Source organism: Phodopus roborovskii, unplaced genomic scaffold (assembly GCF_943737965.1).
Source record: "Phodopus roborovskii unplaced genomic scaffold, PHOROB, whole genome shotgun sequence".
Taxonomy (NCBI): Eukaryota; Metazoa; Chordata; class Mammalia; order Rodentia; family Cricetidae; genus Phodopus; species Phodopus roborovskii.
This window is the reverse complement of record NW_026126651.1, coordinates 1902517-1913119: the sequence shown is the minus strand read 5'-3', so window position 1 is coordinate 1913119 and position 10603 is coordinate 1902517. Positions and strand designations below refer to the sequence as shown.

Here is a 10603-nt window from a genome sequence, read left to right as displayed (position 1 = left end):
AGGGTTACTGTACAGGTGACCTGAAATTCAAGGATCTCATACAAGCAGGGATTTTTCATGCTTTGTCTAGATCAGGGGCAGGGGGTTGGGGGGACAGGGTTCCGTCCCCAAGCAGCCACTGTAGATGTCATCTGCTATGCTGCCCAAGGGATTGTGGCTGCAGGGTCCCCAAGGCCATGGGCTGGAGGCCTCAGTTAACTCACCAAGTGGTATTTCCATGGAACTCACTGAGCATTCCTATAATATGGTGGCCGACAAGAAGGAAGCCATCTGTCATTGTCCCGCAGACTCCCTCAAAGGCCTTGGGCTACAGAGCTTGCTGCTCTTGCAGAGTACCCGTTTGCCACCCAGAGCCCACACCGGGTGACGTACCCAGAAGACAGTTGATCTACTTGGTCTCCTGTAGCCTGAGCTCACCAAGTAACTGACTGACAGTAAACTTCTAATCCTGCTTCTGCTTCTCAAATGCTAGGGTTAGAGCCCTGTGCCACCCCCTTTTTCAAGAATACATGAGTATTTTAAATGAAGTTTTCAGCTGGGTAGCAATTTTATTACAGAGTTGAGGATCTCCAAAATTGTCAGATTCTAAGGGACACGTGACCAGACCTACTTGATGGCCTAGGTTGGTGTGGTGCTACCGGTTGACTGGGGGCATGGGTCTGTACCATAATGAATGTCAGGTCCTATGTTACTGAGGCATTCGCTGTTCAAAGTCTGTGTTTCTGCAATCTTCAAGAGCTTGCAGGAACTGCCTCATGTCGATGATCCAAAATCAAATTAAATAGATGCTGGACATGTAATCCCTAGAGGAATTACCATGGAAACTCAAGGCCAGGTCTTTCTGGTAGAGTTACTGCCTAGAGTCCCTCAGTGAGGAGCTGGGGTGTGGTTCAGTGGTAGAGTGCTAACCTAGAGTGTAGGAGGATCCAAATTTCCCATCCCGCACTGGTGTGGAGGAAGGACCCTGAAATTGGAATGTTAACAATAGTTCGCTTTCTGGTGAGGGTTGAGAGCGGACCTTAAGTGTCCATGAACGGTGGCCTGTATGTCAAAATGCAGCAGCTTGTTCTAGATGAATTGTCTCTGAAAACAGAAGCTGGATGTCCCCCAGGATCAGAACTGTTGTCCAGCTCTGAGTTCTAGAACAAAAGTTTGACCAGAAAAGACTGCCCCTCCAGAGGAGAAAAGGCTGTGTTGCCTCTGGGATAGAACCGGCTTCCTAAGTGAGCCTCTGCTGACTCTAGTTGGAGCAGGGCAGGCAGGATGCACACACATGTCAGAACTGGGTGACAAGCCTGGTGTGCTGTGGAGCCTGAGGGAGGGAGATTTGGAGATCGAGGGCAGAAACTCCAAACAAGATCATTGTCAGAGCCTGGAGGGGCAGAAACCCTACCACAGGCCCAGACACGTGCCTGGAGAGATGCCAGCCAGGCTGTGCCAGCATTCACTCTTAGAGACTTCAGACTGGCAGTGGTCTAGAGCCTTCCAAAAATGGCCTGCCAGTTGTCATGTACATTCGTGTGCTTTCTTCTGGGGGCAAGCAGTAACCTGTCACCTTCTCTGTGCATCTTAGCCTTAACACCCTGGTAAGTTGTTAAAGCCAAGAACTCCACCCTACTTTAAGGTGGGACTTAATTCCCGATCAGCTCTGTTCTAGGAAATGTCTGCTGGGACACAGACCCTTTGCTGGCAAGAGCAGCATGCCCCCCACTGGGAAAGGATGAAAAGGCTACAGGTTCTTCCTCTCAAAAGGGGCAACCCCATCTTGGGCTGGAGAGAGAACATGCTACTGCGTGTACTTAGCCTTCCTCAATACCAGGGCCGAAGGTTGAACACAGACCAAGGGCTCTCTGCAAGGGGAAACGGAAAGGGACACTGTCGATCGGCTGTCTAATCTGGAATATAGAGTACCATTCACAGGCCTGGGACAAGACAGAAAGCAGGGGTCATGGATGTTGATACTGATTGCTGTTCTAGATTGGATTTGCCAGGGGCAAGGCAAGGCCACAGTCTACAAAGGAGCAGGAGACAGAGCCTGCAGTGGGTGTTCTAGAATTAGGCCCAGAGATGTTCAAAGCCGATGTGTTTGCTGACAGGCTCAGGTCAGCCTGTGTTCAGCACAGGAGACAGACTGCTGGGATGGAGTTTCAGCCTGGTATGTTGGGTAAGTGTTGGGGTTCAAAGGTGGGTAATCAATCAGGCATCCTGGCTCACACCTATAACCCCAGCAGTAGAGGAGTGGAGGTAGAGGATCAGGAGTTCAAGGCCAGCCTTGGCTAATAATGCCCCCCCAAAAAAAAAAAAAAAAAAAAAAAAAGTAAGATGAGGTTGGAAGTTTGTATCTGGTACCTTCCAGGATGTCGCAAAGTAGGGCAGGTCCTGCGGTGGGTCTATGTATACAGAGATGATGTTTCTTGGACCCAGATGCCATTTTGCTCACCTGTCCCTTTGACATGGATAGTGGCCTGATAGGCGGGGTTGTGGTAGTGTCTGCTCAAGCCTTGGAGCTTTCTAGAATAGCATTTCCAGTAGGACCTTCTGCCGCCACAGGGGTCTTATATGTTTGCTTTGCCTGTTAGATTTCACTGCTAGTCAAGAGTGACTTTTGAGCTCTTGAACTTGAGGAATTGTTTTTTCTGTGTAGCCCTAGCTGTCCTGAAACTCGATCTGACCTCAAACTCACAGAGATCCACCTGGCTCTGCCTCCCAAATGCTATGATCGAAACCGTGGACCACCGTTGCCCAGCTGAGAAAATTAATTTTAATTTCAACAGCCATATGTAGGTTACAGGCTACCATATTGAACAGTGCAGTTCTAGAATTTTCCAGGAAAAAAAAATAATGCTTTTTTTCCCCTGAAACGAGGGTCTTGTCATATAGTTTAAACTGGGCTTAAATTTGTGATCTAATTTTCCTGTCCCAGCCTTTGAAGTGCAGAATTCACAGGCATGCACCACCACACCAGCTTAAATTGTCAAAGACACTATTTAGTGTGTGTATGTGTGTGTGTGTGTATAGATGTGTGTCTTAGGGTTACTATTTCTGTGATAAACACCATGATCAAAAGCAAATTTATGAGCAAACGGTTTTACAGAATAACTCACTTCCACAGCACCGTTTGTCCCTGAAGGAGTCAGGACAGGAACTTAAGCAGGGCAGGGACCTGGAGGCAGGAGCTGATGCAGAGGCCGTGGAGGGATGCTGCTTACTGGTTTGCTCATCACGGCTTTCTCAGCCTGCTTTCTTATAAATGTGGATCCCTCCATCAGTCATTAATTAAGAAAGTGCACTACTGGTTTGCCTACAGCTGAGTCTTTGGGAGACATTTTCTCAATTGGGATTTCCTCCTTTCAGATGACTTTAGTTTGTGTCAAGTTGACATAAAACTATCTCATTCCTGTAGAGCTAGATCAGAGGACAATTGCAGGGGCTGGTTCTTCTTCTTTTTTTTTTTTTTTTTTTCCCTACCTTGTGGGTTCTGGGGTTTGAACTCAGGAAGTCATGCTTGGCAGCAAGTAATTTTACCTGCTTGGTCATCTAGCCAGATTATTACTCTCTTTTAGAAAATAAATAAGAACTGGGCACGGAGACGTACATCTTTAATTCCAGCACTCGAGAGGCAGAGGCAGATGCATCTCTGAGTTTGAGTCCAGCCTGATCTACAGAGCCAGTTCCAGGACAACTGGGGTTACAAAGAAAAAAAATCTGTCTTGGAAAAAAAACCCCACAAATCTGGCCTGTGGATGCAGCTCAGAGTTTGGGCCCTTGCCTGGCAGGCATGGAACTCTAGGTTCATCTCCAGCAACTGCCCCACCGACTCAGTAAAAGGCATCTCCAGATGTAGGCAGTGATATTTATTTTTCTGAAAGACTGGACTTATTTATATACAGCAGTGGCAGGGACCTCCGGATCCCACCAGGGGCTTGGGTGGGAAAGGAAGTATGGAAGAAGGCACTCAGTGGTGGCCCCGGGAGGCCAGAAAGTGAAGGTAGAGGGTGTAGTGTGCCCGGAACCCAGAGGAGACTGAGGCTCAGCTGGAGCCTCCGGCCACACAAGTGTGAGGCAGCTGGTCCCGAGAGAGCTTGTGCGGGTGGCTTGGAGCTATTCGGCTACAGCAGGACGCAGGGGCAGCCCCCACCCTTCTTCCTGGGAGCACTGGGTGGGCTGGGAGGGAGTTCCTGCTCCTGGTATTTCCTGTGGGAAGCAGCCTGTGAGTATGGGATGGCGGGCTGAGGACCAGGAGGCCAGGAAAGGGCCCTGTACTTACCGGACAGTCCGGACCAGCTGCTCAAACACCTCATCGACATTCAGACGCAATTTGGCCGAGGCCTCAAAGTAAGCCATGTGGTGGGAAGCGCTGAAAGAGGAAGCTTCAGATCGGAGGACCTGGAAGAAGCAGGAGACAAGGGAGGGTCGGGGAGGGCAGGCTGACAGAAGCACGGTTTGAGCAGGCTCAGGACAGAACATTCTAGAAACACGTGAGAAGAGGACACTAGAGGGTTGAAGCTTTCTAAGTGAGACATCGGGAAGATTATGAAGAAGTTTTTACTAACTAAGAGGCAGGCAGGCGCGAAGTAAGGGCGTTCTGGATCAGGAGAGGGGAACACACACCAGCTATCGAACAGCAGCAAAGGATTAGTGTAAGGCTCAGGACCACGGCTCAATGGTGGAACCTCTGCCTAGAATCTCCCAGGGAGGGCTAACGCATTGGTAAAGCACCTGCCGAGAATCTCCCAACTGAGTGGCTGCGGGTGTGGCTCAGTGGTATGTGATTCCACTTGGGAGTTGTGTCTATGTTGAAGGAACTCGGGACCCACGGTAGGAGATGTTCCCCTGCGAGAGCCTCCGAGGTCCGAATGGGTCATCAGGGAAGGGGGCAACCCAAACCTGGCGCTGGGTCTCCAGATCTGCCTTGTTCCCAACCAGCACAATGGGGAAATCGTCGCGGTCCTTGACTCTGAGGATCTGAGTGAAGAGCTTGCCTACCTCATTGAAACTGCAAGAGAAGCCAGTGGTGTCAGGCAGCCTCTGGGAGGAGCCTGTGGTGCGCTCACCCACGCCCACCGCACTCTCCCTCACCTCTGTCTGTCATTAATTGCAAACACCAGCAGGAAGCCATTGCCAGCACGCATGTACTGCTCCCGCATGGCACCAAATTCTTCTTGACCCGCAGTGTCCAGGACTGTGAGACAGGGAGAGGAATATTGGGTCCGAGGATGTCCCGGGGATGCTCAGAGGTCCTCTCAGCCCTGCTGTCTGCCTCCCATCCAAGCCCAGCCATCCTCACTGTCCAGCCGAACAGGGATGCCATCCACAGTGCAGATCTTTGTGTAGGAGTCCTCAATGGTGGGGTCGTAGTCAGATACGAAGTAGGACTGGGGGACAGAGAGAGGTCACTGTCACCAAAGCAGTGTGTGTGTGTGTGTGTGTGTGTGTGTGTGTGTGTGTGTGTGAGTCCCCCTGACCCTGAATCTCTCTCTCATGGTCCCTGTCTCCCCCCCCCCCTTTCTCTGGGTCTCAGAATCTCTTTGCCTGTCTCCTCCTGAGTCTGTACCTATCTTTTTCTCTTGATCTCTTCCCTTCCTCCTTTCTCTGGGTCCGCCCCTCCCCCCTGGTCTCAGGGTACCTGTCTCTCCGCACTGCTGTGGGCGCGGTCTGTCTCTCTCCTGGTCTGTGTGTCCAGTCTCTTCCTTCTGCATCTCTCTGAATCTCTGCCCTGCCTCTCTGGGTGTTCTGATTCCGTCTTTCTGACTGACTGTGCCCAGGTCATGGGCCCCCGTCCCCCATCCCTCTCAGAGCCTCTGCTCTCTTCAGGATAAAATATGCCATGATTACTCCCAGCTGCGAAGTCACTCCAAACCTCCCTTTCCCTCTCTGAGACTCAGTTTCCTCATTTGGAGAAAATGAACACACTATTACCACCTGACAGCGTTTGGTTTGCAGGAATTTTCTGCTAAACACGGGTGATATTCAATAGTCAGCTTCTGAGAGCTCTTGACCAGGGCAGCTACCTATCTTAATTCCACCCTCCCACCCCACCCCGTCTCCTCCTCCGTGAGCAGCCAGTTCCAATCCTGCTTAGGAGAGGCTGCCTCACCCTCAACCCACCCCTCCCTTCCTGCCTGGGTCCTGCTGCCTCCAGCCAGACCTCTGGCCAGCTCCCGGTTTGGCCCTGGGTGCCAAGGGCTCAGATTTGGGCTCTTCCTCCTGCTGCAGCCTTCTCTCCGGCATTGCTGGAGGGTCCTTGTGTGTGTGTGTGTGTGTGTGTGTGTGTGTGTGTGTGTGTGTGTCTATCACCCAGGAACTTCTACTGCAGCAAGAGGGCTCTCACTTTCCTAGTGTTGTCCTGCCCAGCGTGGGGGGGGGTTGTTGGGGGAGCTCCCCTTGGGAACTGGGTGGAGGTTTCCGGGGCTGGGCAGGATTTTCAGAACTTGGCTGCTGGGGCTTGAAGGTGGCTTCCTCTCTAGAGGGTGTTTGCTGAGGGCTGGGGCTGGAAAGGGTGAAGGAGCAGAGTCTGGTGAGGATGAGGCTTGGTTTGTGTGTGTGTGTGTGTGGGGGACACACACGATAAGAATCATTAGGAGATGCTCAAAGGTGAGAACACCCTGAAGCATTCTCGGAGGGTAGGTTTATGATGTAGGGTGCACTTATGGGTCTTAGACCTTGCAAGTAGTGGGTCTTTGGAGGTTATGAAAAACCCAAGGTTTCTTTTCTTGTTTTGTTCTTAACCTGGAGATGACCTGGGAGCTACCCAGGGTTTCCAGAGGTGAGGGCAGGGAGTTGGGGTGAAGAAATGGTAGGTTTTCCTTGGGGTGGGGTGGGAGGGCGAGGGTCTGCATTTAGCAGAATAGGGTATTGCCAGATATTGGTGTTTTCCTAGAATGGCAGGATCTTCCTTAGGTCTGAGGGGGATATCGTCTTCAAGCAGAGGTTACAGGGTGCCTTCTTAGGATTGCACGGTCCCAGTAGAGTCCTAGAACCAAGGTCTTGGCAAACATTTCCAAAGTCTGGGCAATGGTTCCTGAATAGAGGGGCTAGGGCTCCAGCTGTGGAAACGTCAAAAGTACAGGGCCCAGCTGCTGGCCAGTGGGGCTCTCGGGTGGTTACGAGGTGTAAAAGCTGGAGCTTCGGGGGTCAGGGCCTCGCTTAGGATCTGAATGGAGCAATTATTTAGGGTACTCCCAGGAGGTGAGCAGGGCCAGGTCCGCTGGGATAAGGACCCTCAGGGACCTCAGGGAGGGTGATCTCCCTCGGGACGTATTAGGAGAAAGTTCCCCCGCATGAAGTGGGTGGAGGCCCTGGGTACTTTGAGTCGCAATCTGCAGGGATCTTTTAGGATTAGAGACCCTTTTAGAAGAGTCCCAATGATGGCTCTGGAAGAAGTAAAAATCTCAGGGAACCCCCCAAAGGGCTCAAATGCTCGATCTTGGGGACACCCTCCCCGGTGAGGGCCCACTACCTGGATGAACTGGATGGTCAGCGCGCTCTTGCCCACGCCGCCGCCGCCCACGACCACCAGCTTGTGAGTCTCGCCGGGCGGGGGGTCCCTGGGTCCCGGCCCCCCGCCCCGGGGCCGCCCCCGCCCAGTCCCGGACGCCGCCCCGCTGCTCATGTCGCCACCGCTGCTGCCGCCGCCTCTACCGCCTAACGGGGGGGGGAGTCAGGAGAAACCAAGGGGTGGGGTATGCTAATAAATACTGCATAAACATGAGCTCCGAACTGTGGGATGTGCGTCTCCGGATGCTTCAGGAGGAGGCGAGGCCAAGGAAAGGGCGGGGCTATACTAATAAGAGTAGGGGAAACAAGTTTGCAAAGAAGGGAGTTCCAAGAGGGGCGGGGACATGCTAATATAGACCTGTGCTCACCCATAGCCCAGCCACGCGCTCCCTTCAGACAGCCCACTTTTGGGAGGAGCTATGTTAATAAAGCCCCATCTTAGGGCGGAAAGTTCTTTCAGGGCGGAGATAGGCAAATAAGGACACAAGAGGTAGTACTTATCTAAGGGCCACCCCTGGGAATTTCTGGTAGGTGGGGCTCGTGGGTTCAGGGCCGTATATAGGGAGATTTTAGAAGGCACAGGTCTCGAAAAAGAAGCTCCGCCTCCTCCCTGGGATCGTCGCCAGCTTTCTGCCCCAGCGTTGGTCTAGAAGCTGGAGTCTTGCCTCAACCAGGGACCCAGGCTTCCGGTTCCCCGTGTCCCAGCCAAACGGAAGATAGTCTGGGAGGGAAGCTGGGGCCCTGGAGGGGGGACAGCAGGGTAACGGGGCAGGGACGGGCTGTGAGATCACCACATTCCTAATCCATGAGCCAGCGCATCCTACTCGGGAAGTCCGGGGCCTGAAGGGCCTGCAGCCAGGGGTTTGGCGGAGGCAGCTGATGACTCAGACACCTGGTTCCTACGAGTGCATCGACTTGGGGACTTGGATTACCGGGTCCTGGGGGAGCAGGGCTTTGGAAGGGGCTCCTGAATATTAGATTAGGTATTGGGAAAGCTGAGAGCCTGTGGGGCCAGAGGATAAAGTCTGGGGACCTAGAATTCTGGGCTCGAGGGCAGGAAAGCGCGAGGGGAGGGCTGCGGAGGGGTTTGTAGTAAGTATTGATGTCCTTTCAGGAGGGACCTAAGGAACCGGTCCAAGGGAAGAGGATGGAGTCCCAGGGAGGAGGGAAGTGAGTCTTCACTTTCTGTTCTGAGCCAGAGGACTCAGATTTCGGACTCTACTGCCCTGAGTAAGGACGCTCTGGTTTGGTTTAGTGGAGATTATTATAAATTCAAGGCTATCTTGGACATCTTAGAATGAATTGTCTCAGAATAAAAAACTAAAAGAGGGCTATAGGTAATGCTCAATAACAGAGCGCTACCTAGCGTGTGTGAGGATCTAAGTAAATGCCATCTCTAATACCCCTAGAGTGAGTAATTTAAACTGGGCATGGTGACGGACGCCTGTAGTCCCAGCACTGGGGAAGCAGAGACACGATGACAGTCTGCAGCAAGTTCCAGGCCAGTCTCAAAAAGCCTCCTTAGGCTTTCGAGGGGAAAAAATGAGAAGGGTCTCGTATTCCAGTTTCACTCAACTGAACTTCAATTCCCATGCATCTCAGCAGCGGGAGCGCCTTTTTGACATCACTTCCTGATCCGCCGCCCTTTCCCCGCGCACGCAGGGCACTGTGGTGGGCCTTACCGCGCGCTCCAGCGGCCCCGCCCACTTCACCTTTCACCCCTACACTGTCCCCGCGTGACGGAGGGGACTCGAGGACTACGTCTCCCGGCGTACGGCGCGCGGACCCCGCCTCCATGCGGCGCGTTGATTTCTGGGAAACCGAGTCCGTCTTCCGTCCTGCCCGCCTTCAGGAAACCCAGCTGGGTACTTGAAATCCCAGCAAGCTCGGCGGCAATTTGGCCCCGCCCCTCCTCGGCTCAGCTCGCGAGCCCCGCCCCAGACCGCCCCGCCCCGCGCCGGGGCCGGAGCCGCAGCCCGAGCGGCGGGGTAAGATGGCGGCGGCGGTCCGGGCCGCGGGGCTCGGGCCTAGCGGGGTGGGCGGGGCGGAGTCGGGTCGCTAGTCGTCTCCGAGTGTCGCCCGTACGCCACAGGGCCTGGAGATCATAACGTGGCAGCCTCGGATCCGGCAGCGGCGTCCAAGGCAGTCGCTGAGTGTGGGGCCTTCTTAGGGCCCGGGACGCGCCCGTGGGTGCCAGGGGACGTCCATAGGGCCTGGACCGCGCCTATGTCAGCCTTCCATCGCATTGCTGAACCCGGACTTGCCTGCAGGCGCTGTAGATGGTTCTTATGTGCGACCATAGGCTAGGGTCTGTTGAGAGGCTTTTGGGGCCATCTTGAGATCTTGATGTGTGTCCCAAGAGTGAAGGGGTCTGCAGAGCCACCTAGATCGCTGGGGTATGTCTCTTAGGGCTGGGAAGTGTCTACCTCTGCTGGCCTCTGCATTCGGCTCATCTACGTGGATCTGGGACAGTTTATGAGGCCTGGAAGCTCTCTTCAAGGACTAGGAAGTGTTCAGGGCCACCTGGAAGAAATAGATGTTTTCCCACCCAGGGAGAGGGAGGCAAGCGTTGTGATGTGCCCAGAGGCATAAATGGGTCTCCGAGGTCTGGGAAGTGTTTGATGTGGGGTGACTCGGGGGTGGGGTGGGGCAGTTAGAAGGAACTGGAGTCATCCAGGTGATTTTGATGTGATTGCAAGGATCTAGACTGTCTTGGAGCAAATTAAAGTGATTTGGGTTACTAGGTAAACGTGTGGAGAATAATACAACAGAAAGTGCTAGGCATTTTACCCAGCTCAAATGTTCTTGCCTTTCAGAAAGTAATTTTTTAGAAATGGCTTTAAATAGCAACAAAAGGAACCTGTGTGGTCCTAGTGCTGAGGAGTTAGAATCAGACCCTGGAGGCCTGAGGGTCTGTAGAGCTGTCTGGACTCATCTAGTGTAGCGCTCTGCAACTTGACCTTGATAGGTAGGAGGAAATTCATTGTTAGATGAGATTCAGTACTTGCCAACATATGCATTTTACTAATATTATTCGAGCCCTGTATACTGATGTTTTCATTTAAAACTTGGGAAATATTTTCCATTATGTCTTATGTACTTTGCG

General features: G+C 53.0%; 1 protein-coding gene across 1 annotated transcript; it reads right to left on the bottom strand.

Moving 5' to 3' along the window:
- Positions 1–3839: 3839 nt before the first annotated feature.
- Rras (RAS related) lies at positions 3840–7652 on the bottom strand. The gene is made up of 6 exons (XM_051174310.1): positions 7460–7652; positions 5288–5375; positions 5080–5182; positions 4888–4996; positions 4268–4386; positions 3840–4194 (listed from the first exon to the last, which is right to left on the bottom strand). The coding sequence occupies exons 1-6, from the start codon at positions 7610–7612 to the stop codon at positions 4110–4112; spliced, it is 657 nt and encodes a 218-aa protein (XP_051030267.1). The 5' UTR covers positions 7613–7652; the 3' UTR covers positions 3840–4109.
- Between the last annotated feature and the right edge of the window lie 2951 nt (positions 7653–10603).

What these genes read in the sequence shown, in the direction of transcription:
- Rras (XM_051174310.1), bottom strand. Translation starts at nt 7,612, where the DNA reads ATGAGCAGCGGGGCGGCGTCCGGGACTGGGCGGGGGCGGCCCCGGGGC. An exon ending in TGACCATCCAGTTCATCCAG is followed by an intron (nt 5,376 to 7,459) that starts GTAGTGGGCCCT and finishes TCTGTCCCCCAG; the next exon opens with TCCTACTTCGTATCTGACTA. An exon ending in CATCCCTGTTCGGCTGGACA is followed by an intron (nt 5,183 to 5,287) that starts GTGAGGATGGCT and finishes CCTGTCTCACAG; the next exon opens with TCCTGGACACTGCGGGTCAA.